This window comes from Heterocephalus glaber, unplaced genomic scaffold, assembly GCF_053883595.1.
Source record: "Heterocephalus glaber isolate CG9 unplaced genomic scaffold, H.glaber_assembly_v1.0 deba00001594, whole genome shotgun sequence".
Taxonomy (NCBI): Eukaryota; Metazoa; Chordata; class Mammalia; order Rodentia; family Bathyergidae; genus Heterocephalus; species Heterocephalus glaber.
The window spans coordinates 12809733-12837593 of record NW_028258369.1 but is presented as its reverse complement, the minus strand read 5'-3'; the positions used below and the strand labels follow the sequence as shown (position 1 = coordinate 12837593).

The window sequence follows — 27861 nt, the reverse complement described above, 5'->3', positions numbered from 1 at the left end:
ACTTAAGGTTTTAGCTAGTCTTATCATTCCATCATATCCATTTTCCTATTGTGGGACTCGTATGAAATCCTACATCTGAGTGCATGATGCCATTTCAAATCAGTCTAAAAGGCATTGGGAAGCTCCTGGAATTTCCTTATCAAAGGGAGCCAAACTAAATAAACTTAATTTGCATACATCAGGAGCTCAGTGAAGGCTAGCACCATTCTGGTTGAAATTATTTCATGCTAAATAACATGTCAAGATTGAAGTTTTCCTGGGCTTCTTATGGAAGTGGATTCCCTAACTTTTCTGTCTCTGCACCCACAGTGCAGAGTGTAGAGGAGCCATGACCACCTGACACATTGCATAGGCACAAAATGCCTTTCAGTTAATACATTCAACCTTTAGAGTCAGGAATTACATAATCAAGATAGAAGTTGTGCACAATCTTGAATACAAATGGAGTTGAGGAAGCCAAGCTTTCTCTTCAACACTCACACTAAAGATGCCAGAGTTGTCACAGAAAGAATAAAAGTTAAATCATTGTTAGAATTGTTGGAGACCTTGGAGATCATCCAATGGTGTTTCTCTGTCCCCAAATGATCTTGCTTTTAAGACCACATAAATGCTCTTTCTCTTTTCTTGGTAAAATGTAGTTTTGCTTTTACTAGGATCATCATGAAATCTTAAGTGAAGTCTTAGCTGATTCTAGAGCCTCACGGTTTCTGCTGTCCATGCTCAAATCCCCGCCCACTGGCTGTCTGCTGCCCCTAGTTCCACCATTCCAGCTTTAAGGCAATTATCTTAAAATGCAAATACCCTAGGTAATGTTGAAACCATTATCAGGTGTTTTTCACCTTAGTGTGAAGGAAGGGTCATAGTAAGGTGTAGTGGAATGGCAGGTTTGTATCGGAAGGCCAGGGGATGAAGTCAGGAGGGGAGAGCAAAAGCCTGAAGGGCGAAAGGCTCCAAACTGTGAACTTGGGGACCCACTGGGTGGTTCAACAGACTCTAGCTCTTTCTCCTCAAATGTCATCATTTGTGTGAATTTGTCTTTGGACTCCTGTGGTGATCTAGCTACTTGGCAATTGTTCCTGCTGAGCTGGAGCCACACCAAGTGGATGATTCCAAAACCTGATGGGGAGCTCAGGCCCAGGCCGAGGGCCTTTCTACACAGGTTTGTAGACGCAGCAGTGGTAATCTATGCAAGGTGGGTGGCTTTGGGTCTTATTTTCAACCCTATTATGAATAAGAACCCCTTATTCAGGCTCAAGGGATAGCATTGTGTAAGGGGGTGTGTGTAGCATGAAGAGACCCACGCAATACAGTCTACATGAATGTTCCTTCTCAAACACTCACAAAGGATGACAGCCATTTCCTGTAGGTACCTGAGATTTTGAGCCTGGTACTCGTATTGTCTGTTGCCTTAGGACTGGGATGTGAGTGACAGGAGATTGTGAATTTGTGCTTTGTTGGGCAGGATAACCGGTCCCCTAACTCTACCATTAGGATAAGCCAGCGTAACGGTTAGGAACCCAGCCTCTGCCATTTACCACCTCCAGTGCCTTGGGCAAATTATTTAACCTTTCTGTGCCTTAGTTGCCTGATCTGGAAAAGGGAGGTAATAATAGTATGTATAGTTGGTGAGAACATTAACTGAAATAGTGATATAGTTCATTTTGTATAAACTTGGGTTATTTTGGTTTTGAAAATTGAAGAATAAATTTGAGGACAAAAGGAGAAATTTAGGAGAATGTTTATTAGAAATAAAAAAGCTCTTGGCAGATACCAAGAGGGGAAAGAAGTCTAACATATTTTTTGGTCTTAGTTTTATATAGATAGGAAGGAGGGGGGCTTGTTTTAAAGGAGATGAAAAAAGAAACTGGTTATTTTGTATTTTAATTGTTTTTGAGTTTAGGTTTAGACCTGGAGCTAAAGAGGAGCTGTTAAAGCTGTTAGCATGTTCTGGATAAGAGTTTTTGTTTTGAGGGAAGAGCCCTTATTTTTTTATATTTATCCCAATCTTTCTTTTTCTCATCTCTAAGCTTGGCTTAGCTGTTTAAGTTTGTTCTTAACCTTGGTGGGATATTTTATTTTATTTTGTTATTTACCCCAGTTAGGCCTTTCCGGCTGCCTGCTCATGATAACTAAAGTACAGTAAACTACTGTACTACTTTTTTTTTTTTCGTGAAAAAGTGTCTCTAACTGCCATTAGGGAGAAGGGGCAAAGTCTGAACCTGGCTGTTTTAAGATGAGAAAGATTTGTGTAGGGTAGATAGCAGTCAGGGATTTTGTTTTTAGGGAACAAACTTAAGGAACCCTTGACAGAGGTCAGGTTGGAGTTTAGCAGCTCTGGACTCTTACATACAAAGCACTGAAATCAATGCCTGGTACATTATAAGTGCTCGATAAATATTTGCTGAATGAAATATATATCACAAAGGACACTTCCATTGGGTGGTGGCTTCCAGTTCCTTGGGAAAAGTGAGAAGAGTTGAATCTCGACTTCTGTTCTTCTAGCAGGCCAGATTGCCTGCAGGCTCATCTGCAGATCTTTCATTGCGTATGAAGGCAAAGGAAAAACAACAATGAAATGTCTTACAGCAAAACAAATGATGAAATCTGGGCTGAGAGGCAGAGGAGGATTGACCTTTGCTATTAAATAAAGGCCTTGCTACAAAATGGCTTCTGGAGGAGAGGTTGGCGAGCTCCACCTGGGTTTTTCATGTTTCTGGCTCCAGACTTCAACTAGCTAGAAGTGTTGTGCTTCCCTCTAGATGTGAATGAACCACAAAACCAAAGCATATTGCTCCCAGTTGTTCAGCACCCTTCGCTCCTCCTTTCCTTCTTTGCCTCCTGTCCTGGTCTGCTCTGACATAAGAAAACAAAATAGTGGCACTTCTTTGGAGAGAGCAGACGCTGAGTAGCTGAGTACTATAGTTGTGAGGCTGTCTCTTGAGGAGGAGGAGGAGGACGGATTGTTACATACACTACTAGGGTAGTCTCTTGATGAAACGGATGGACTCAGGAACTGAGGTGTGTTTTATCGGTGATACTTTCCATTTCTTGACCACGCAGTGAGCACTGCTTCAGCAGACCCTGGCATTAGGCCTGGAGGAAGCAGGAGCAGCTGTAGGGCAAGGCAGCTCCAGGCCATGGCCTGCTGGGTCTTTAATTTTCCACACATGTTCACATATGTACAGGAATCCAGCAGATGGGCAGCAAGCAAGCTTGGATAGCAATCCACTGACAAGTAGCAGTAGCTTAGAATAAATCACATTGGCCTGAGCTTCAAGTTTAGCTCCAGGGAATGGGGACTCGGGCAAACAGGAAGTAAAGGCATTCACCCAACTTTTTCCTGAAATGCCAGAGGAGTAAAACAGGTCAGTGGTGAATACAAAATTAGCTTCTGGCCACCCTCCAAAGCGATTTGACCTATTTAGGAATCATGAAAAATAAGGCAAAGGAAGTTCAGTGGTTCGTATCTTGATTTGTCAAGGGAGAAGAGAGAGGATACAGATCGCCAGGCAGCTGGATTCTCTGAGGCACTCGTTATGGATCATATGAGTGGATATGCCTGGAACTCACGAGAAGGCCTCTGGGACACTGACCTTGGGCCAGTGCTTGGCACAATTCACCATGCAAATGATAATCTTGGCAGATGCATTGATAATGCAATATGCCAGCTTGGTGGCCCTGGTCACTGAAAGGACCATTTCAGATTTTGAAAACCTTTCTGATGGTTGAACTCTTCTCTACTTCTATAAAAATGAATCTTGGCCCATGTGAGCAAAGGGACATTAGAGATCCAGTGGAGACAGGCCGTACTGCAGCCTAGCAGATTGGAGTTGGTAGCGGATGCTGTTGATGCCCTGCCTGCATCTCTTTTAGCAGCGAGTGCAACCCTCTTCCAGCTGCTGTGAGTGTTGGCTACTACAGGCTCCAGCTACCCCTTCTCTGGAGAATTCCATTTGGCAAATTTCAAGCCCCACCAACACTCTTGACTCTAGCTGAGACAAACTCTGACTGCAATTTGCACTGAGACCTCTGCAGGATGAGGCTGAAGGAACTCTCCAGCTGAAGCCTCATTCTTTCTAGTCCCTTCTCTGGCTGTATCCTGCTTCCTTTATGTCCCGTCTGCTGAGAGCACCTCCTCCATACACTACTTGAATAAAAAACTATCTTAACTCAACCTAGGACATGAATTAGAGCCATTCTTCAAGGCTTAGCTCCAGAGACTCAGGAAGCCCATCTCTGCAACTTCAGCTGCTTCCTTCATTCAGTAAAGATTTACTGAGCACCTCCTATGCACCAGGCACCGTTGAAGGCACTTGAAATTGATCAGTGGTTAAAAAAAAAGACCCTTACTAGTTTAATAGCTGTGTAACCTTGACCAATTTCCTTAAGCTTTCTGAGCCTCAGTTCTTCATCTGTAAAATGGAACTAAACCTTGCTGCATAGGGTTATTTTAAGGAGAAAGCAAGGTACTGTATATAAAATGTAGTCACTGGTGCATCATTAAATTTGAAATGTGGTGCCTTCCCCTATTATTGTTCTTGTTGCTGTTACTGTTGTAGGTTGAAACTTCTTCCAAGCAGGAAGTGTGTCCAAAGCTTTCTGGTATCACCCAAATACCTGACCAAAATGAAGGCTTAGTGAATGTCTATGGAGTGGATAAAAAGGATCTGAATATAAGAGGGGACTGCCTGCTTATACCATAAGGTTTTGGAAACAGAAACAGACTAAGCCCCATCGAATTTTTTTTTGCCTAATTTAACCTTTATATTTTGATGGGTCCTAAAGGAAAACAAGACTGAATAATAACCTATCCCTTATAATTTCCCAGAAGACCACAGAAAGAAAATATATCCTTTTCCTCTCTAGGTTTCTTTTTTCTTTTTTTCCTACCTTCCCCGATAGATTTCATGTTCCAGCAAGTCCAGCTGGGCTCTTTTTGTGTCTGCTTTTGGCTCCCAATTCTCTTCTGCATCCTTCTGTACTATTCTTCTTGGACTTTGCCACCTGTAGGAATAGTGCTGTTGGCCTAGTGTCCACAGAAGGAAACTTCTGGAAACCAAGAGGTCCCAGAGCTGTTGCATGCTAGTCCACTGGCAGCACCCTCCCAAGAGTTGACCAATGCTCGCATCAAAACTCCACACCACATCTGCTTACCACCAAACTCTCCATTCTGTCATCTCAGCCGAGCGTTCTCCTCGGCTCTTCTGCAAAGGTGAAAGGCAAGTTCACGGGATGTGGGGCCTTCTTTCTCCCCTGACATCTGGTTTGATTCTGGGCAGCTAAATACTGTCTTTGCCATGAATAACAAAAGCTAAGTCACTGTGGTTTTTAAACACCAAGTGCAAATATTTTTCCTTTTCAGCTTGGGGTCACTGGAAGGGAACAAACAGGGCTGAGAGAGAGATTAACCTTTTAAAACCTATTATGACTTCCCAGAGAAAATAAAACAATGGCTGTATTTCCTTTCATGAGAGCCTTTTCATGAGTGATTTTTGTTCAAGGCAAGACTGGGCCTCTGAAGAAGAGTTCTAAATACTATTTTCTCTTGGGTTGCAATGCAAAAGCCCACCCTGCTTGCTTTCAAGAACCCACCCAAATCCAGGTAAGACCCAAGGCCACCCTCTGCTTTCTCCACCTCTGTCTTCATCTCTGGCTGACAGTCCCTCCCCCTTCACTTCAGCCCTTGACTTTCTTCCCTCGGGCAGGGCCCAGACACTGCTAATGGGAGGGACCGGGGCAATGAGCAATATTTCAGGCAGCGGTCATGCCATCCACTGATACCATTGACAAATGCTGAGAAGGCCACAGATTCTGTCTGGGTCACTTCTCTAAGGTTCCAGCCAGACTTGCTGCTGTTGCTTTAGGTTGCTTCAAAGCATTGCAGAACCTCAGCACCACTTAATTGCTCTTTAGAAATGAAATCAACCATTTTGGTTCTTGCTGCCCATCATCAAGGAGCAGAAGCCTACAATAAGGGCAGGGAATTGCAGCCATGAGCAGAGCCTTGACGACTTACCTGAGAAGAAAGTAGGGTTATGCTTGTATTCTCTCTGGACTGCAAACCACAAGCTCACCTCTGACTTGCCATTAGTTTCTCTTCTTTCCATCTCTCCTCCATTCTAGCTTTGCATGGGGATTCTCTTGCTGGGCTCAGGTGGGAAGGGAAGCTCAGGCCAGGCCAACATATGACTTTTAGGAGGAGGCTGCCGAAGTCTCTGAATTTTCCCTTTCTTGCCAAGAGGAAGATCTGACAGGGTCCAGGCTAGTTGATGTTCCACAAACAGCTTGAAGAGTCCTGCCTTGTACTATTGGTGTTGCTATCTGCATCGAAGTCAGGGAACATGTTGATACAGGTGCTGTGTGTTGAGGGTGGGAGGGGATCAAAATTGATTTGCAGCTCGCAAAGAGCCAGGTCTAATTGTATCCACCCCCTGCTGCCATCCTTGTCCTTTCAGTGTGTGCGCAAATATTTGAGTAGCTCACCCTAACACCAACCTCAGATTTCACAGCCAAGTTGGCCAGTCCCACCCCAATGAGCAGAGTGAGTGAGTGGCAACGTGGGGCAGCTGGATAGTGATGGGATGGAATCTACCCCTCTTATGAATGGACAGTAGGTCTAGGGGCGGGGTTGCCCTGGCTCCCTGGGTTTTGCTATTTGTTCAGCTTCCAGTCTCTAGGAAGTGCTAATGGTTTCCACAGGCACATGGCACTTGGCAGAGCTTCTCAAATGGGTGGGGCCTGGGATTCTGCATTTTTAACATGCTCCCAAGTGATGCCCATGCTGCTGATCCCCTGAATAACTGCAGTTGGAGTTCCAAGGCCACAAAGAAGCACCATTGTGCTCTAAACTCTTCCAGGGCTGGGGAAGGAAAGTACTGAGCCCCTCCTCTGGAGACAGGGTGTGTCAGAGGCAGCCCTGGAGTCCTGATTTGCCATTCAAGTGAACCCCGGAGGGATTAGTAGCTGGCCCAGTGCTTGGATGAGACCATCTCCCCTCTGGGGGGAGTCCCAGAGGCGGAGCAGAGGTTGTGTGAAAATCTGCCATCCTCCTTGAAGGAAGGTTGCCCTCTCTCACCCTCCCAACCCCCCTGCCCTGTGTGCTCAGTTAAGCAGATCAGCTTTCAGCTCTCTGGCATTCAGAGAGGGCTTTGCATAAAAGAAAAGGCCTTTCCTTACGAAGCAGAGGGGGAATCCAAGCATGGCTCTCGCCTGCTGCATGCCCAAGAATGCAGGTATTTGGGGGTTTGCAGCATTTCCTGGCAAAACAAAGAGGGAGTGGAACTGGGAGAGACTGGACCTAAGGGAGAGGGGACTGTGCCATAGCTGCTTCCTATTCTGGGGAAAGGAGGAAAATGAGCCCTTTCACTGGAACAGATGTGAGGAAGGGACATCATGCCTGACCCTCACCCAGAGCTGACCTTGACCTTCAAGGTCAGTGGCCCTCAGGCTTAGCGGGACCGTGGATTATGCCTACTGCTTGGCCAAAGTTTCCACTTTGTGCTCTTTCTGAGGCATTGGACTATCCAAGACTGAGGTGACAATCCTTTCTCCCTCCTTGTCTTCTGTTCTGACATGTAAATGTATTGCAGGAGGGTGGCCCCATGCAAAGGATTCCGGGGCAGGGTGCTGGTGCTCTGGCCCCTGGCTGCTGGGAGGGGGCTGCCTCCTGCCTGGAGTGGCATTGGGCCCATAGCCCTTCCTTCTCCTCCAGCACCCCGCCCCCTTCTGTCTCTGAGGAATTTCTCAGTATCTTGCCCTGAGATTACAGAAAGCAATTTATCTCCCTGTGTCCCTAGATTCAAGTTACCCAGCTTCGCCTTTCTTCCATTCTCAATGGCCTTACACACGACTTTAACCCACTTTGAGGTCTATCTTGGCTTCTTTAACCCTCTAAACCCTCCTTGACTATATTCTTTTATTTTGTAAGATTTAACCCTGTTTGAAAAGCTTGAATTATTTACAGGATTCGTTCTTCATTAGGGTTAATTTTTACATTTTAACTCAGCTTTCTTAACGTCCTGATATCTCTTCTCTAGCCTAGACTTCTCTAGACCCCAGTCAAGTTGTTCCTCAGGAGGTAAGCAGTGCGGTAGATGGTAGATGGGGGACAAGCAGTGTAAGAGTTGAAGCTGGCCACCTTGCTTGTCACAGTGAAACCACTTTATTGCAAAATTGCCTCCACTCCCTCTGCAGAGAGTGCTATAGGCCATGCTTTGAGGGCCTCTTGTGTGAGCTAACCACTACCAATGCCATTGTATGCAGCCCTCTTGAAAACACTTCTTTCCTCTGAGTGGTTCTCCAGGTGCACTGATGAGGCCGGGCTGACTTGTGCAGCTTGGGTACCTCAAGAGAGGAAAGAAACATGTTTGCAGAACAAGCAGCTCCCATGGGTGCCCCTGAGCCTGGGTCAGTTCGTTTGAGACACTGTGTTTTCCAAACTTGGCCGTACAGAAGCTGTTCCAATTCCAAACTGCTGACACCATTTATATTTATGATAACTAATCGTTTGAGGTGTAGGCCACACCCCAGACCAGTTAAATCCGAATCTCTGGGGGTGGGCCCAGGTGTCTGTGTGAAGCTCCCCAAGGTGGATTCCAGTGAGCAGCCAGGGTTAAGACTCACTGACTCAGGTAAGAAGTAAGAACTCCACTCTCACTGCAATCCCTAGTTTCCCTCCGGGAACTGTGTGAGACAATTAAGAACCGAAGTTCCCACATTTTCATATAGCTCAGTGGATCCAGAGGAGAGCATCCAGTAGCTAGGTAGCATTTATTCAATGGTTCTGAAGGACTAAGTAACGGGAGGGAGTGCCACAGCAAGAAGTCCTTTCCAGGTGCCTTTCAGAGGATTGCAGTTTAAGTTCAAGGAGGAAGATAAGGACTAGGCCTTTGGAATAGCTCGGCCCAGCTTACCTTCCAGAACTGAAGCTCCATGGTTGTGGAGGGGGCTGACAACTCAGGGAGGGACAGAGTGGTTAATAGGGATACTTGATGGGGAGCTCAACTTTTTAACCACTGCTGCCACTTTATGAGTCTGCTTATCTTTGGGCATTAGTCTCAGCAAGGTCACCGTACCCCGGCTAACTCCAGACAGCTCCCACGTGGGGAGACCAGGCCTTTAATCAAAGATGTCTCCAAATAGGACTTGGCAGATACTGCATTCAGCACAATAAAAGCTGAGGGGAAAATGACTTCTTTTTGCCTCAGCACAAATTTTATTACACTAGGTTTCATTACAACAATGTTACAGGTTTGGGGGTGTGTGTGGATACTATATAAACAACATAGTTACTATGATCTTCAACATCTTTCAAACTGGAGTCTCAAAGGGAGTTTTATTTACTAGATTTAAAGCCATGGAACAATTGTTTCATATGATTTCCTTATAAGCACAGGAATAATTCAGGACCAAACAAAGCTCTGCTTTCTTTTCTCCTCAACCCCTGCTGAATTTCCCCAATCTGAAAACAGGCACAGCCCATGTGCCAACAATGCCAGAGCCTGGAGCTGATAGAGTACACTGGGGCTAGGCTTAGAGGGGACAGACAGTATGACCTTCAGAGAAAGTGGGATGTATGACTCCATCTAGCCTAAGAGGGTGCCCCGGTGGCTTGGACGTGTGTGTGACAAACACATAGGCTGATCAGGCAAACTCTCAGGGTCTCAACCCACACACCAACCCCTCCTCAGTGACCAGGAGGCCCAAGAGCTACTATCATTGTTTGTGTCCAGATCCCCAGGAATTTATCTTCTCCAGAAGCAACGCTTCTACATCAGGATCAATGTCAGCTCAGGCTCCTTAGTTCATTTGCACTCACAGGTATGTTGCACCATCTTATATAGCAAAGACCATGTTGTCAATTTCATTAGTGTTTCCAATTTTTAAATTAATTTACTTGATTTTACAGTCTCTTTGTGTGATTTTAAACCTTTAGAACTATTTCTTAAATTGAATGCTTAGTTTAAAAAAAATGAGAATTGAAAACTAAATTTACCTCTGAATATAGCTTTGGTAACTTCTATTGGCTTTGCCATGTGGATTTCTTGTTATTAGTTTCATCATTTAGATAATTAGGCTTTGGAGACGCAGCATGGCATGGGGAGAGAGGCCTTTGGTGTTTGTCTGATCTGGGTTTGAATCCTTAACTCACCATTTATCAGTTGTGTATTTTGGGCAAGTAGTGGGACCACAGCTTCCTTGTTTCTCAAGTGAACATAATAATATCTCCCTTGTGTGACACTCAATGAGGATGAAATGAAAGAATGCAGGCAAAAGATTTACCATGGTGCATCTAGTAGATGCTCAATCCACGGTAGCTATGCATACAAACAATAATGTTAAAAATAATGCATCACTGGCACAAGCAGAAGCTTTGTGTCTGAGAAGCTGACTCTCCATTTGCTTGTCATAGGCAGAGGGCCAGGACAGTGGGTGTCCTTTCTGGATCGACCCACTTATCCTAATGTCCTCCAGAGGCACTGGCAGATGGGATATGAAAATACCGACAGTGTGCCTAGGAGACAGCATGCAGCCAAATGTTACACTGAATTGAGCATGCCCAGACAAGCCAGGGAAAAACTCAGCATGAAAATCCGCCATTCAGAAATTCCCCTGAAGTTTCTTGGTCTCTCTATTGTGAAATGTTCCTCAATAGAAAATTTGAGCTGCTCTGTCCCTGGTTTGGTCACTTTCTTGGTTAGCCAGAGGGTTGCTTTCAATTCTGTAAGGTTTTGATTGGCCATCATGACCAGGACCTTGAAGGAGGCAAGCGTTTGGGTAGCAAAACTTTATGGAGCAGCATATGTAATGCTGAGCACTGGGTTTGGCTCTGGGTGTGAAGCGTGGCTAAGACATACTTCGGTTCCTGAGGACTTCCAAACAAGGAAGATAACTGGCCCGAGAGCACCAATACCTGGACACTGTCTTGTGGCCTATCCACAGGATGGAGGGACCAACCCTTCCACGAAGGGTGACATAAGAAGCCAAGTGAGGCTGATGGAGGAGAGGACTTTTGAACTGACTCGACTAGCATAAATAATAGGTCAAGGTTTATCAAGTTTTGGGTGGACCTTAAGGTATATCAAGTCATGTTTGGAGGCGTTTTGTTTTGTTTTATTCGCCTGTTTGCTTTTGGTTGATTCTTGCCTTCTCTGAGTCTGAGAGGTGGGGTGAGGTAGAGGAGATGGTAAGATTTAGGAAGGGATAAGGCTGCAGGAAGCTATGAGCCACTCTAATCTGATGCTTACTCTCCCCCGGTCTTTCACAGCCTTGCTACAGAAAGAGATAAAATTCTTTGTCTGTGTTCAAGGCAGAATTTTCTCTGAAGCCCTCAGTGATTCCGAATACTCTTGACTCCCTCACTTCTGAGTGCCTCTTTTTGGCTCAGCAGGAATCCTGAGAGACTACTCTCCTGAGGGATGTTACTTCTCATAATTCCTTGACTTTGAGTGTAGCTACAGCCACTAGCTCCTGAAATGGAAAAAGAACATGTAGAAGGGAGCTCATCTCAGCCATATTCGCCCAACTGAAACGCAGGTCTGGTTCTCCAGCACCCAAAGGCCAAATGTTAGATTCCCGTAAGGGAAAAGATGCAAATATTTCCCCATCTTTGAGGAAGTGAGGCCTCCCAAGAATGTTATCTTTGCTCCTTTTTTGCACTCACCTTCCAAACAACTGAATAAGGAGGAAGTTCTGATTTATTCCTCAAGGTAAAGTAAATCATTCTTCTCTCCCTGCCTTGTCTTTGTGTTATGCTTGCCATGAATGGTATTTAGCCATTAACAACTAGGATCCCTCTTCATCTAAGTTTTTAATACCTGGAAATCTTCACCAGCAAGTTAGAGTTGAGTGATTAATTTTGAAGTAATGATCTGTTTGAAAACAGGCCAGGGGCACACACCAACAGCCACAGAGCCCTTGGCTTAAATAGACAATAAATTCTCCACTCCAGTGAATATAGGCTATGTTTCCTTCTCTGAAAACCAGGGGTGATGACAGGGGCCATGGCTTTTTAGTGCTTCCCATAACTATCTCAGAGAGCAAGCAAGATGACTGCCAGTGAGAATTTGGATAATTGTCTGTTGAGTGTTTTTCCTTGGAAAGAAGGTGATTTGTAGCTTCTATTGATTAGGCTTTTATTTTTCCCCTTCTGCCCCTCTCCTCTGGGTTTTTAGTTGCTTCTTTTTTATTTTTTTACACTAAAGACATCATGGGTAGGAAGAGGAGATTTTATTTTGAAGAACAATGATCACATTAACAAGGTGACAGCAGATAAGCTAAAAGTCACTCCATTTTCTGCAGGGGAAAAATGTTCTTTGCTGCCAAATTGCATTCTGCCTCTCTTTGTCTGCTCTCCTCTTATAGGAGGGTGGCAGGCTCAGCCACTGGTGAACTCAGAAGAAATATCTGGGAGATAAGGCACATCCTTGATTCATATAAGAAGGAAAGCTTTTGAATTCAATGATAAAAAATGACTTCCTTTCCTGTTCTACAACATTCTTGTGGTTGGAGCTCTCTGTAGGACAATGACATTTCTCTGCCCTTGGTCCAACATATCAAGCAGAAAACAGCTATGAAATCTGAAACTCCAAAGGGCAAAAATCCAAATTGATTGCAATTTAATAGACATCTAGGCCTCGATAATATTCTGGAGGTACAGAATCTGCCCTACATCTTGCCTTATATTTGGGGCAAAGTTGAGGACTCCCCCTGCCGTAAGGTGTCCCAAGCTTCTGAAAAACCAACCCATCCAGCACTCAGTGAAAGAACAGTAGAACCGAACTAGTGTCTCCAAGTGTGTCTATTTAAGAAAACAAAACAAAAATTGAACTTCGAAATAATTGAGGAAAGAAAAAGTGAGCATGGAGTAGAGAAGATGAAAATGGAAATGGAAAGAAATTTTCTGAAGGAAGTGAAATTTGAACTAGGCTTTGATGGATTGGTAGACATTTGTTAGCCAGGAAAAAACCTGTGGTTATACCTCTCTGAGCTTTGGCTTCTGCAAAATAGTAGATTTGTTGTGAAGATTGAGTGACACAATGAAAATAAAGCACACAGCACAGGGCATGGCACACGGTAGGGACTGAATAAATGGTCGTGATTGTGGTTGGCATTGTTACTATAATCGTTGTTTTGGGGAGGCGGTATTGGAAGCCTGTGTGTAAAACTTGGAAGGTCCTTCACATGGAAACGATGTTACCAGTCAGTCACAGGTAGCTAAATCCTTTTTTCCTGACCCCATTCCCTTGAATCTTACTCCATTCTTTCTGAGGCTGAGTCATCTTTTGTATCTTGGGATATTTTGGTTAATATCAGCTCGCCTGTGGCAAAATGAAAGCAGACCCAATCAAGTCTCAAAAGAGTTTTTTTACTCTCACCCCATTTCTCAATATAACATCTTATACACTGGTTTACAATTCCAGTTGTGGATGAACATTTGAGTGTAGGTACAAATATAAAACCAATAGCTTATGCTATCATTTCTCCCGGGGCTTTGTTTTCTGATACTTATTTTAGCAACTTTAAAAAATATTCACTCTGTTTATATTTTTCTTCTAATCTGTTAGTCTCCCAATGATTTCATTCAGGCCACAAAAGAAAGGTGTTTCTGGAAAGAAGCAATGCAACTTATTCCTTTTAAAGTTTGGCAGTTATAATGGAAGGCTAAGTATTTTTGCTTCATAAGTGATTGATATAATGTGTTTGAGAGAGGCTTCTCCACTGATGTTCTGGGCCGAGAGATTTGGGTGATCAGTGGTTGGAGAAAACTGGGATCTTAATATTAAAAGTTATTTAATGACCCACCATTATGTGCTCATCAGGATTATGCTAATTGGTTGGTCATAGTTGATCTTCATCACAACCCACTAATGCAGGTACAATTCTCATTCCACTGATGAGGAAAACGAGGCTTATAATATTTACAGAATATTATCGCTCAAGATTACATACAGCTCAGATGTTGTAGAACCAGAGTTTGCACTTAGGTCTGACTCCAGTGCTTTTGCACCACTGTCACGCTGCCAGAAGGGATATGAAAATAATGACCCCAAACTAAATTTCAGAGTGGTGTTTTTAGACCATCGTACAGTGCTTGGGGAAAGTGGCAGCATTCAATCGAATTAAGAGTTTAAAACTGCTGTGGCCTATGCTACAATTCCCGTGTAGGTCATCCACTGGAAAAGGGAACTTAGTTCTGATTTGAAGGCGAGAACACTGATCAGAAGAGATGTCCTCTACCAAAATACAAGACTGAGCTGGGAAGAGGTGTCACTTAGAAGAGGAACAGAAGCAGTGGTGTCCCGGAGTCTTTGGAAAAGGGAGGGGGGATGGGGAAGGCCTGTTACTTTCTCTTTCAGTTGCTTTAATGACTCCAGAACTTTTTTTGCTAATTAACTTGAATGCCTGCAACTGATGTATTTATTACCCAGCATTGTTTATCAGTGGCATTGTTCAAATATTCATTTCCTAGGAGAGAGTTGTGAATGTCTACTGGGGTCATAAAAGATGATGGATAAACAAGTGTTGGAGGTTTTGGCAGGTCAAGAAGTTACAATGCAGAATTTCCCACACTGTTGCTTGGATGTGTTGGCAGGTCAGCATGAAGAGAAAATGTTTTCAGTGATGAGAAAGAAGATACTTTGTTTTCTAACTTCTTAACCTTGTAAAGGCACTGGGAGGGATTATATTTATCTTATTTCAAGTGCCTGAGCAAAGTATCAAGCAGCAGATATGATTTCAGCTTTTTAATCTATTTTTCAATATCTTTCTTCTACAATTGGCCATCTTTGTGCCACCATCTGCTTTCCCAGATTTCCCAAGGCCACTTGCTGTGGACAGCCACAATGCTGCCCTGGACCAACAGTGCCACCGGTTAGCTAGAGCAGAGGACTCTCAGACTCAGTACCACGGTGTGCCCCTCCTCCTGCTTCCTTGCACTTTGGAATGATAATGCATGCATCCCTGAAGTTCTCTGTACTCATCAAATGTTCCAGTCATGCAGAATGTTTCAGGTACAGACCAACATATTTTCTCAGGATTACACAGGTTTCTTTCTCTCCCCTTTTTCTTTATTTTTTTTAAAAACAAAAACCTTGCCAAAATCAACTAAAATGGACCTCCTTTCATTGTATACCCTTTCCCCAAGAAACAAAATGAACTAAATTAATTCATTCACTCAGTATTGTAAATACCAAATGAAAAACCATAGTCACATAGATGCAAATACTGCCTGTGTAATTATTTTTTGTGTTTATATAACTAGAGGGCACTGAGATAAAGAAAAAAGAAATTATTCAAAGTTCAAAGGCTCCCGGATTTACTAAGAAAATAAGAAAAGAAGGCCAAGGATCTACATGTTAAGATAACCGAACAATCAACTCATATGTTATCCACTAGCATTCTCTTTAAAGGAAATGGCTTCTGTAGAAATTGATGGGAAGTCTAGATGCTGAACGTTTTTCCTTTTCAGTAAAATTAGTAATTAATATAGTGATTAAGAGTGTGGGCTTTGGAGTTGCTTTCACTATGTTGAAATTCCAACACACAGCTAAGGTTGAGAACCACTGCTCTAGGTATGCAGTTGTAGCCATAATTTCTCCCTTTCTCAGTTAGTTAAATTTGACCTTAATTTAGTTTATAATTATTTCTGTCTTGCCGTTGAGGGTCTCTATCTGTAAGTTTCCCAAGTGTGGGGAAGGGAGGGTGAATGTCTCTCTCCTTGTTGAATACAAAGCCTATACTATGTTATGTTAAAAAAAAATGTCATTCTTGTTCCACAGCATTACATCCCTAGTTTTTTTTAGGGAATTCTGGAGCTGTAAACTGGCATGTACAGCCTTCAAACACATCCTCTCTTCTTCTTTTCCTTCCAGTCACTGATTGTTTTTTTGTTTTGGTTTGGTTTTTTTTGTGGAACCAGGGATCAAACTCAGGACCTTACCTTGCACTTGACAGGCAGGCACTGGCGCCCCTGAGCTAAACCTCCGTTTCTTGAGAATGGTTCTGGGCTACTCACCTTGGTGATCTTCCCCCAAACCACATGATCTAACACCAAACTGACAAGCTCAAGGTCAGAAGAGGGAAGGTGGGCTTCCAGAACTATATCCACAGGAAGCCTCTCTAAACTGGCACGTTTGTGAGTCATATTGAAGTGATGTGAAGACTTTAAGCTTATAGCCAGCAGAAAAGATTTTCCTTTCGTTTAAAAAAAACTTTAGTTTATAATTGCTATGCTCAAACCAAGAATTCTCAACCATGAGTGTTTATTTTGACATATGGCTAGACATGTATTTTAAAGAACTACATCAATTAGCCTTTTCTGCATAACAAATCAGCCCAATTCTTACTGGCTTAAAATAGAACGGTTAACTTTTTTGGTCTGGGCTGGCTCAGTTAACCTCTGTGGAGCCGCCCTATGCATTTGTACTCAGTCAGCTGGGGCTGAATGACCAAGGGTGACTTCATTCACATGTCTGGTGGCAGCAGGCTATGAGCCATGATGAGGGGCCACCTGGGCAGCATGTGTCTTATTATCCAATGGACTAATGCAGCCCTCTTCATAGAATGGCAGCAAGCATGGGGTAGGTACCAAGAACACCAGACGTTGTCACTCTCTTGAGGCCCAAGCTCAGGATATGTACAGTGTCAATCCATTGCATGCTACAGGTCAAATGAAGCCATAGGCCTGCCCAGATTCAAGGTGGACAAATAAATGCCACATTTTGATGGGAATAACTGAAAAGTACTGTGGCTGTTTTTGAAATCTACCACAATAACTAAGTACCATATTTAGAAAGTTAACAAATATATTTATATAAAATAAAATTTAAAATGTATTTTATACAAAATTTAAAAGGAATGAAGTTCTTCCAATAATAATTAATATACCTCTCACTTGCATTCAAATACATTTTATGAAGTGGGAAAGAAAGAGGTGGGAACCGTCCATGGCCGTAACAATGAGTAGTTCAAGTAAATACCATGGGTCATGGCAGAAAAAGACTGCTGTTGAAAAGGCAGTATACTGTGAGCAGAGCATGAACCTTGGAATCAGACAGAGCTGAATTCAAATGTCATGTCTCCAACTTGTTATCTGGAGGTCCTTGGGAAAATTATGTGACCTCTCTGAGCATCAATTTCTTCAACCATAAAACAGGAATAATAATACTTACAGGATAGGGCTGTTGCGAGGATTAAGCAAGATTATGGTGTAATGCCCAGCACCTAGTAGAGTCATTTCATGTTAATTTCCTTCCCTGTCTCATTAGGTTTTGGAAAACCAATTGTCTTTTACTCAGAATCAAAGCTGACTCATCCCTTTCCCCACCAGATAGCAGCTTGTCTTTTCCCATGTCTTACATATTTTTGAGAGATGACTTTGGTACAATATTTTTAACCTGAGATCTTGGCAGTATTTGTAAACATAACTTATAGTTAACAATTCCAAGAGATCTTAGATTTTGTGCTGTAAATTATTTTACATTTTTGAGTCATATATAGCTTGTTGTTTCTGCATGGTCTGGATATTTGGTGGAATTTTGGGAACCCATCATCATAAAAAATATTGAAATGATGGAAGTTGGGCAGCAATCTATGGGAACTGTGTTCTTTCAGAAAGGGTGCATTTGCATTGGATGAAGTTTTTGAACATAACCAGAAGTTCTAAGTAGTAAAGTTGGTTTTAGGGGGCTAAAGAAAGCCAGGTTGGGCAAAAACTCTGCTTAATACTTCTCCCATGCATTCCATAGGGTTCCATTTTGCCTCAATCATCATAATTTGCACCAAAATAGCACAGAATGATAATGGTTTTATTTATTATTTTATAGGCATTGCCAGTATATGCAAAGTTTTATAGCTTGTTATAAATCGAGAGGGATTATCACAGCTGTTACTTATTTTAAAAGGTCACAATACAGTAGTTTATACCAGATGGTTTGGAGAATTTGAAGATAGAAAATTTATACAGGCAGCCATATAGATACTAGCTTGGGTAGCCACACACTGAAATTAAATTACATTTGTTGTCATATAAAATAAATATATGAATAGGGCCGGGGATTTAGCTCAGTGGTTTTGCTGCCTGCTGCACAAGCACAAGGACCCGAGTTCGATCCCCAGTACCAAAAAGAAAACAAAAAACCAAAAACTATATGAATAAACAATAGTTCCTTATGAATGAGTGATCCATTTTATACTGGCAATTTCTTCTGGAAGTCATGGGGGTCCCTTGCACACAGTGGTGGGGTAGTAGTGGTAATACCATGCTACTACTAGGATAGATGAGAAGTAAAGCTCAGCCACATCTGTACCATGTAGGGGACACCTAACTTGCTCCAGTAAGCCTCAGAGGCAAGACTGGGTCTCCATCATTGGGTCTTAGTACATATTGAAGCTAAAAAAAAAAATAAAGCAGGGAAGTAGCCATAGGTAAACATAAGGAGGTATGTGTGTAGTGGAAAGAGAATACAACTGGAATTGAGATTCCCAAGGTCACCAACAAGGTCGATTTAAGAAAAAAAAGGTTTCCCAGACCTGGGCAAATAGAATATTGCTATCCTTGGGAGTCGTACAGTTTATGGGTACAGTGGTCAACTCTGTTTGCTCAGTAGAAATGGGAAGGAGAGGCCTGGGGATTTAGCTCAGTGGTTCCATCGCCTGTCTCGAAAGTGCAAGGACCCGAGTTCGATCCCCAGTACCAAAAAAAAAAAAAAAAAAAAAAAAGAAAAGAAATGGGAAGAAGAAATACAGACTAGTGATAAGAAATCACCTTGGAAGATATTTTTGGTTTCAGGTCTCAAAGAACAATAGACAGAATGAGAGACCTAGAGAAAACCTTATGGATGATCTCCACCGCCCTTGTTTTATAGATGAAAAAACAAACCAAGAAGATCATTTAAATATGTTCATATTAGTTCTTTCAATAAAAAGAGAAAATCAGACTGTCAAGGTATTTTGATTCCCGTGGCCTCCTCCAGTCTCCCTCCCCTTGAACCGGCCTCACCAGTTTCTTTTGTGTTTCACACCTTATGCTGGGACAGAACCAATCCCCACCTATCAGAATAATCCAAAGACCATGTCTAAAACATTGCTGGATTTGCTTCACAAACTTCCCCTAGATATAAAGGTATACCACCTCTGAAGCTAAAAGTATTTAGCTTTTTTAGAGTCAATTCTCCCAGCTTCTACAAAATAGGAGTCAATTACGATCTGTTCACATCAACAAAATACTTAACTAAGCAGACAAGATAAATTTAAACTGGAGATTTGGAACATAGAACAGGTGTAATACTATGTATGTCAGAAATCTAGAACTTACAGTATTTCAAATGTCTAGTAGTCCATGAATATCAAGAGGTAGAAGTAGAACTTGTATTATAGACTCCCCTAAAATGACTAGTAGAAAAATTAAAGCTTTGAACATTTGTAGTCTGAACAAAACAGAAATACTCCACTCTTTTCGGAGCTGCTGAGCTTCTAATGATTTTAGCTCCCTGGAATTCAGGCCTAAGCCTGGAAGAAAAGTGAAAGATTACTTAGAAGTAAGATTTCCAAGACTACAAATAGTTGTCAGCAAACCTGTGCACTGTATCCTTTATCCTTTAGACCACTAGCAACGTTTTTAATGGACAGATGTTACCCAGCCATGAGTGTCTGTTTTTCTCAGCCTACTGCAAGTTCAAACTATGAGGAAGGAACTAGACAGAGAACTAAATATCAAAAAAGGAGCTTGGAAACTTAAAAAAAAAGTCTTAGAGATGTGTTACCATGGAGACCAATAATAACCCTTCTTAATAAAGACCCTAAGTAATCAGCAAAGCATTAAATTGTGTTTTGTATCATCTGATTAAAGAGATAGAAAAGTGAATTACTCAAGGTAGGCTAATTCTGGTAATAAAATCCCCAGTATTTCAGTGGCTTACTTCCCATTTTATTTGCAGTCTATGCAGGTCAGCATATAGTCACTTGGGGATCCAGACTTGTTCCATCTTAGGGCTCCAGCAGCCCCAAGCATCTCAGTGTTCAGTGAGCAGGAGAGAAAAGAGCGGCATGTACAGCAGTGAGTAGCAGTTTTGTGGGCCAGGTCTGAAAACACGCATCACTTTTGCCTGTAATCCATTGGCCAGGACTTAGTTACAGGGCTGCACCTGATGACAAGGGACGTGGGAAATGTAGTCTCAGCTGTGGGAGAAAGAGACAGTTTGGCGAACAGCTAATAGCCAGTTTCTTCCAGAGAAAGTATAAACTATACTGTAGAACAGTGAGGGGCTTCAGAAAATTGTTTTTGGTGGGATAAACATTAGTTATGGAAAATTACCTGTATAGACTTCTATGTTTTCTAGCAATATCAGCTAAAAGGAATAGTTATGTCCTGAGCCTCACTGTAGATCAGAGATTGGTAAACTATGGATCATGAGCCAAGTCCCACCCACTCCTTGTTTTTTGTGAATAAAGCTTTATTGAAACACAGCTGTATTTATTCATTTATGCATCATCTGTGGTCGCTCTTGAGCTACTGTAAGTAGAATGGAGTGGTTGCAACCGAGACTACACGGCTTGCAAAGCCTAACATACCTTCTTTCTGGCTCTTTACAGAAAAAAAAATGTAGCTATCATTGTCCTAAGGAAGGACGCATTTGCTTCAGTCTTTCTCCTGAGACCTGGTACCCTTCGCTTCCAAAACAACGAAAAGTAGAACACTCATGTGGACTGGAATGTAAACTTATGTAAACTCAGCCCTGAGAATGTCAGATCCAATGGGGCCCAGGCACTGCTCTGTCCCAGCCAGTATTCAGCACAATACCTGGCGTTTGAGAGATGTTTAGTAAGTGCTTCTGTTTGACCGTTTGAGCCAGAGGAAGTATCAGGTACCCTAACACTGTTCAGAGAATGGGAACCACAGATATAATACAATATAACCATTATGTGTGGAGACCTCAAACAGTTAGGAAGGACCTACCTTCATTGAGCTTTTATTATGTGTCTGGTGCCATCATGTTGCTTTATTATTTTATTTACTCTTTTTAGCAACTCTATAATTTAAGTATCATTATCTCATTTTACAAATGGGGAAACCAAGATTCTGAGAAGTCAGTTTTCTCAAGGCTACACTGTTGAGTGCTGGAGGAGCTAAGATTCAAACACAGTTCTGTATGGGTCTAAAACCCATGTTTTCTTTTTTGCCTTTAATCAACAGAATTTGCTGCATTTAAACAATCTGTTTATATTATTTCCACCATCATTGTTAGCAACTACTTCATTGCAAATACCAGTATGAAAGGGAGAACACTTGGCCAGGCCATTTTCATTGCTTTTTTGGAGTTCGGCAGACCTCATTGTCAAGGCTCTCTCATTGTAGAGCAGCCCTGAAAACCCCGAGCAAGGCACTTTATCTTCTTGGGATGTGTGATTAGTGACTTGGCCACCGCTAGCTCTCCATGATCTTGCCAGGGATTGCGAGAGAGGGCAGCCATTTTGCTCACTTTAACATAAATTCTCATTTCAAGGTGGGAGAAGTCTGAGCCCATACAAGGTGGGGCCTCCCAGCTCCCCAAGTGAAGTTGGTCCGAGAGCATTACCCCTGGTGTAATTCAGCATGTCTGAGCTCCATCTGACAATGTGCATAGGTGAAAAGCTCCTGGTGCTGCTGCTGCTCCCACCAGGCTTCCCAGCCACGCTACACCTCCCATCAGTAGCCAGTGCCCCAGGCTTTCCCAAAGCCTTAGGGGCCCAGACTGGCCCTAACTCCCGCTGAGCTCTCCCTAGCATTCAGCATTCTTGGGCACCCTTGCCGCCTTTTTGGAAGTCCTCATCTCCTGGTTTCTGAGATGGGGCCCATGCCCCTTCCTTCCTGATTTCCTCCTCTGACTCATTTTCTCTCTTCCTCTCTAGCAGCCTTTTCCTTTGCCCATCTACCCCTTAAGCTTTGGGGTTCATGGCTTTCATCTCATCCCCACTGGGAAACTGACTGTGCTTTCTCCTCTCACCCCATCCTTCCTGTCCTAGCCACACTACCTTCCAAGAGGATTCCAGCCAGGTTCTCTGTCCTTGCTGGAAGCTGGCAGCCCTACAAGGAGGTTGGCATAGGTGGGGTTGGAGGAGAACAGCCAACCCAGACTGACTTGGGTTCAGTGTGATACTTTATGTGCCCCCAATCATTCATTCATACTAATGCCGATTAGGAAATATCTGTTACCAGTGCTCCTTGCAAACCCTGTGATTTGTGACCTTGGCAAAACAAGTATTTCACCATAGGTGTGAATTATGGAGGAGTTACAGGCTACATGGACACAGTACTGCCCAGACATGCAAATTTTCCCAAGATGTAAACCTCCCTATTGGAAAATGGGTAGCCCAGTCAGAAAATAGTCATGTATCCCTAAATGGGTTCCAGAGGCCTCAAGACAAACTACCCAAAAAAGAGCATTTCACAAGACATCTTAGGATAATTTAACTGGTTTAGCTCTTGCTATATATATATATATATATATATATATATATATATATATATATATATATTAGCCTGTATCCCATACGTGTTGTGTTTTAAGCAGCCCTAAATGACTGCCCTCTGCATTCGGTTGTTATCTATAGACCCTGCCAGCCTCAGGCATGGGCACACACTGCCATGGTTTTTAATCCTAGTTCAACCTCAGAACTGGTGTAGCAAATCATCCTTCCCTGGAGATTAATACATGGCTGCAAAGGCATTGTCCTTGCAGTGATTTTTAAGCCTGAGCAGAGTGAGTTGTGTCTAGGATGTGAAGCTTCAGAGTCCGGAGATGAAGGAGGGGGACACAATGTCACATTTTGGGGGCCGCTGTAGTCCTGCTACATGCGGGCACAGGCTCTAAGGCAGTCTCTGTCCACCCTCCTTCCCGGCATGGAAGGCTTGACACAGTCAGTGTCTCCGATTCCTCTGCTGTTGTCCAGAGACTGGGGACAAGGGGAGTAAGAGGGAAGCCACGGGGTGCGGTGCTGAGCAGCTGTGGTTGGTCCAGCCTGTTGGTGATGTGCGGAGACTGCTGCCACTCTGGGCATGGGTAACACGCAGCCCCAGCGGTCGCGCTACCGGAGAAGGAAACGCACAGGTACAAGAAATCCGGATCCGGGATCCTCCGCAGCCCCTAGCTTGCCTAAGCCCACAGACAGGGTTTGGTGGCCGGCTCCCGTGTGCTGCCGAGTTTAGGCTGAGGACTGAGTCCTGCAGCTCACTGCGACTGGCGGCAGGGGACAGACTCTTTTTAGCCAGGTCCCCGTTAGCCCAGTGGAGCCAGGAGATGTTCGCGGAGCCTGGCGGCGGTCTACAGAGCGTTGGTGCAGCCGTGCCTGCTGCCCGGGAGGTTTGGCTGCCGCAGTCCCTTCCATTCACTGGGCTGTAAATCGAAGCTGTCTACGCCAGCAAGGCTCTGGATCCCCGCGTGGCCCCGGGGCTACGTCCCGCCCAGGTCTCCCGGCACCTGATTTCCCAGTGGTCAATTAGGTGGCTCAGCCTGCAGCACTGAAGCAGTGGAGGGGCCAATGCCTCTGCTTTGATGGAGCGCGCCGTGCGCAGAGACCTCCCCAGTCGACTTCCTCATCAGAAGGCAGCATCCATTCATAATTCTCTCTCTGCCTGTGGACCGAGTTAGGCTGGATCTGGGCATGGATTCCTGCGATCTCTCTTTTCGCATCTGAAGGAGAAACTAAGATAAAAGAAAAAAAGGAAGGGGGAATGCGGTCCTAACCCAACAAGGCTCTGGAAAGCCCCCCGAGAGGTCTCTCCTTTGCTGGGAGAGCGAGAAGAGGCGGACCTCAAGCCCAGCGCCCCAGCCAGCTGCTGCTTCACTCTGGAGCCGGCAAGCATGCCTACCTCACCTGACGGCCGCATTCCCGGGGAGCCGGCGCGGGGCCCGGCGGCGCGCCCAGGGCGCACGGGCGGTAGGATTTCGGCACCGGGCGAACGAGGCGCGGGCGGGCCGCCCAGGGCCGAGCCCGAGACTGAGCGGGCTCCCGGGGAGGCAAGCTTCTGCGGGGCGCCTCACCGCAACCCCCCGGGATCCTCCGCGACTCACAGCCCAGGCCACGCGGGTGTGTGTGAGATGGGACCAGCTTGGGGGGTGGGGGGACGGGCAAGTGACATCGTTTTAAACTAATTTCTCGCACCTCTGGGCGGTGGGTGAACTTGGGGGTGGGGGAGGCACGAGCCGCAGCCCGGCCTCTCAGTAGCAGGAGAGGAAATCCCCGCGCGGCTGAGGTCTGAGAGCCAGCTCCCCTTGGTGAAGCGGAGCGAGGGTGAGCTGGCGGTCAAGGTGGACCACGTACATCTGGGAGGGGCGCGGGGAACAGCGCTCGCTTCCTGGGGGCTTTATTATTTTTTTAAAAAGCATATTGCAACTGCAGCTTTGAAGTTTGCCGCCGCCCCCCCTTCCCCGGGTTCTGGGGTGGGGCGGCACTTTTACACGCCGATGCCCAGGCCCTTACCAGCTGGGTGGAGGGGTCTGCAGGGGCTGCAGCGTCCGGTGTTGAGCTTCCTGCAGGGGACATGTGGACTCGGGGGCGCTGCGAGTGCAAAAGTGCCCCAGGCTTGGCCTTTTGGTGGCTCTAAGGGCTGAGGAGAAGTCTGGGATCCCGCTTGGCGCCCCCTCCTGTTTTCTTGCCCTACCAGTTAGTGTTGGGTGACATTTTCCAGTGCAGGCGTTTCACTGGCATGGAGCTGTGCTGCTGTGAGGCAGAGGGTCTGTTAGAATGAGCTGGAAGAGAGGAGCAAGAGAGCTGGGGCTGTTCAGTTTGTGGCAGCGTCAACCCCGTCGATCCCTCTCCCTGGGCACTCCTGTGCTCTGGGGTCACCGTGTGTGGGCGTGAGAATGGCTTCCTGCCTCACTAGCTGGGCCGGGACTGGGGGGGGGGGGCTCAAAGCTGGACTTACTCAGGGCACGCAGGCCACTAATGTGTTCACTGGAACAGCAAAGGCCCCCCTAGTCATGACGGTGCATCGCGTTATGCCATAGTGTGTTATGCTCTTGAGTTTTGAAGCTCTTTTTTAATGGGGTTTTTATTTTGCAGTTTCGTGCCTCTTGGTCACCAGTTTGTTTTTCACAGCTGCTTGTGAGCAAGGCAAAGATAACAGCATCTAAAAATAGCCCTGCGGCTAGAGATGCAGCTCGGGCTTGACCCCACTATCACAGGGCTGGGGTCTTCCTTCCCAGCTGCCTAGGGGAGAGCCTGAGAGCAGGTCCACATCTTCTTCCAAGCATTCAGCCTCCAGGATCAGGGCAAGGTTCGGATGCTGGAGTGCTGGTCTGTGTGAGAAGGGCAGCAGCTCTGAGAAGCCCCATCCATGCCTGTGTGAGATCCCGAGCAACTGTCCTGCAAGATTGGAGGATGGGAGCGTGGACAGGGATTCCTCCCTTGTTCCCAGCCATGGACACAGGTGGCTTCACATCCCCTCCGAGTTACACCCAGTAGTACATATGGGGCTTCCTCCCTTGCATTTCAGGGGCCAGCAGGCCACCCATCCCCCAAAGGAATTTGTCCCAGAATCCAGAGGGACCAGGGGGTTCAGGTGGTATTTACATCATGCCAGCTTCCTGGTGTATGGATGTTAGGCAGGGTACTACTCTTTTCTGTCCAGATGGAAACCACTGGGCTCGTTAGTAAGCTAGAGGCACTCAGCATGCCTGAAGGGGCCACCCCCAGCTAATGGCACAGGTGCCACATGGAATGGATTCAGGACGAGACTGAGCACTTTTCAGTGATTGCAGCAGATGGCAGGAAGCCCAGGTCTTCTTCTGTGGATTCTAATCCTGTGAACCTGCTAAGCATCTCCCATTCTTTTTCTTTTTTTTAAAGTTTCTTCTTTATTAATACATATTTGCAGTACATAACGATCATATTCATCATAGGAAATTTGTACATGTACGTAACACATCTTAATTCTTTTTCTGGGTCATCCTCCCCTCCCTCCAACCCTTCTTCTCCTTTTGCGAAAGCTCTATTTCCATTTTTTTCTTCAATACTTTTTTAAAAATCCCCTTTCCCTTCCTTCCCTCTTCTCCTCCTCCATTTGAAAACGTTCTGCCTAGTTCCTCATATTTATCCTCTGTTTTGCTCCTTATTTATACTTTGGTTTTCTCACACAAGAGAAAAATGCACTATTTAAACTTGTGTGTCTGATTTAAGAGACCTAGAATAGCAAAAGCAATTCTGGGCAACAAGGGCAAGGCAGGGAGCATCACAATCCCAGACTTCAAGTTATATTTCTTTTCAAAGCCTCCGTTTCTCCAGTGTTTGCCTTTTCTTTGGTGGCAGTGATGGCCAAGTCCAACTTGAAAAAAAATTGCCCTCTATGTTCCTGATTCAGTGAAATAATGGGAATTTTTTTTGGACAAAAATGCTTTAGCAATTGCTGGAAATATATATATTCCTGTTTTTCTATAGTGAAAGAAATAAAGAACAAGGGTATGAATACCCACCACCAATTGGTTCTTTATTCAAGACAGAACCTACCAAGTGATTTTTCTCCTCTCTTTCAAAGTAAATTTTGATTGTACTGTTTTACCTTTATTTTCTGTAGGTCATAACTATAATCACTGGGCAAATATTAAGATAGAAATTTTGATTTGGGGGAATGAAGAGATCAGGAAACAAAGAGTACCTTCAAGAAATTGATCATTTGGGCTTGGGATTTAGCTCAGTGGCACCACGCCTGCCTCGCAAGTGCAAAGTCCTGAGTTCGATTCCCAGTACCAGAAAACAAAAAAATTGATCATTCCTCTAGCCTTCTAGTAGAGACTGGCAAATATTTACTGGTTTATCTTTATCTTTAAAATTTCCCATGTTTCTGCTCCCCAGGAAAGACGCAAGATGAATGATGAATCCAAGTACATGTAACACAATGGCCCAGTGCGGCAGGAGCCAACATTGGCCAGCTCAGAAGACTAGATGGGAAGACCATGAATTGGGATTCCAATTTCATGGGACAGTCCTTGATTTGGCTTAACCTGTCACAAATAAGATGCCCGTGATCTCTTGCTCCTTGGGGAGAAAAGGTCTATTTCCTTTTGAAGATAGTAACCTAAATCAGCAATTAACTAGAGACCCCTGGTGAGTGATTGGTCAGAGAAGGCAACAAATAAACTCTAAATCTTTGGGGGTATAACACTGTAACCATTTATTTCTTCCATAAAGTCTAATCAACGTTTTAGCCTGTGATGATGAAGACCCCAGTCTCTTCCCCTCTTGTGGCTCTACCATTCCCTAGGACCCTGGAGTCCATGCTGGCCCCTCTATATCCAGCCAGCAGACAGAGAAAATAAGAATATGGAAGATTGTCCTGAAGTAGAAATCCTGACAAGCTCCCACAGCACATGGCCAGAACTCAATCACATGAGCACATCTACCTGCAAGGGGGATGGGAAATGTAGTCCATGTGCAAATTATGCCATGGCCAGTAGACTCTGTGGCATAGAGGAGCCTTCTAAAATCTCTACCATGGGATTTGAGTTTGGCTCTGGAGAAGTCATGTAGCTAAATACAGTACAGATCTCCATTTAAAAAATCATGGCAATTCTACCTCCTCTTTCCTGTCTCAAAGAGATTTGAAAAAGTGTGGTGATATAAAAGACTCCTAGAGGGGCCATTTCGTCCAGACTCTTTAGGTAAAGGCACTGTCATTATTTCCATTTTATAGATAAGCTGCCTCACATCACACTAGTTCCCAGCAAGGCTGGGATATGAATCTATGAATTATTGTTCCTTCTACTATGTTTTATTGACCTTGCCCTCTTATGTAAACAGTTATATGGGATACAGTTTCTGAAAGCTGGCATCCTTTCCTAGTGTGCAGTCACCAAAAATAGCTATTCATATAATTTAAAATCTATG

The 27861-nt window shown here is 44.4% G+C and overlaps 1 protein-coding gene and 1 long non-coding RNA gene across 6 annotated transcripts in view; one reads left to right on the top strand and one right to left on the bottom strand.

The window, feature by feature from the left end:
- The window catches only part of Nhs (NHS actin remodeling regulator), a 334206-nt gene that overhangs the window by 226756 nt on the left and 79589 nt on the right, over window positions 1–27861 (top strand). Inside the window, exons 1-2 of one of the 5 annotated variants that reach the window (XM_087193683.1) lie at window positions 7146–7232; window positions 14811–15011. The exons of 2 other annotated variants lie outside the window; for them this stretch is intronic. In XM_087193683.1, coding sequence (XP_087049809.1) covers window positions 14996–15011 — 16 coding nt within the window. In that variant the 5' untranslated portion in view covers window positions 7146–7232; window positions 14811–14995. Of the gene's footprint in view, window positions 1–6788; window positions 7233–14810; window positions 15012–22550; window positions 24067–27861 lie in introns of those variants that run through there. 2 more of the 5 variants (XM_004866136.4, XM_021245291.2) reach the window with 2 other exon arrangements.
- Window positions 2424–6845, bottom strand: LOC147823267 (uncharacterized). The gene is made up of 4 exons (XR_015444111.1): window positions 6017–6845; window positions 5155–5392; window positions 4891–5004; window positions 2424–3340 (listed from the first exon to the last, which is right to left on the bottom strand). It is a non-coding gene; the product is annotated as an uncharacterized LOC147823267 (long non-coding RNA).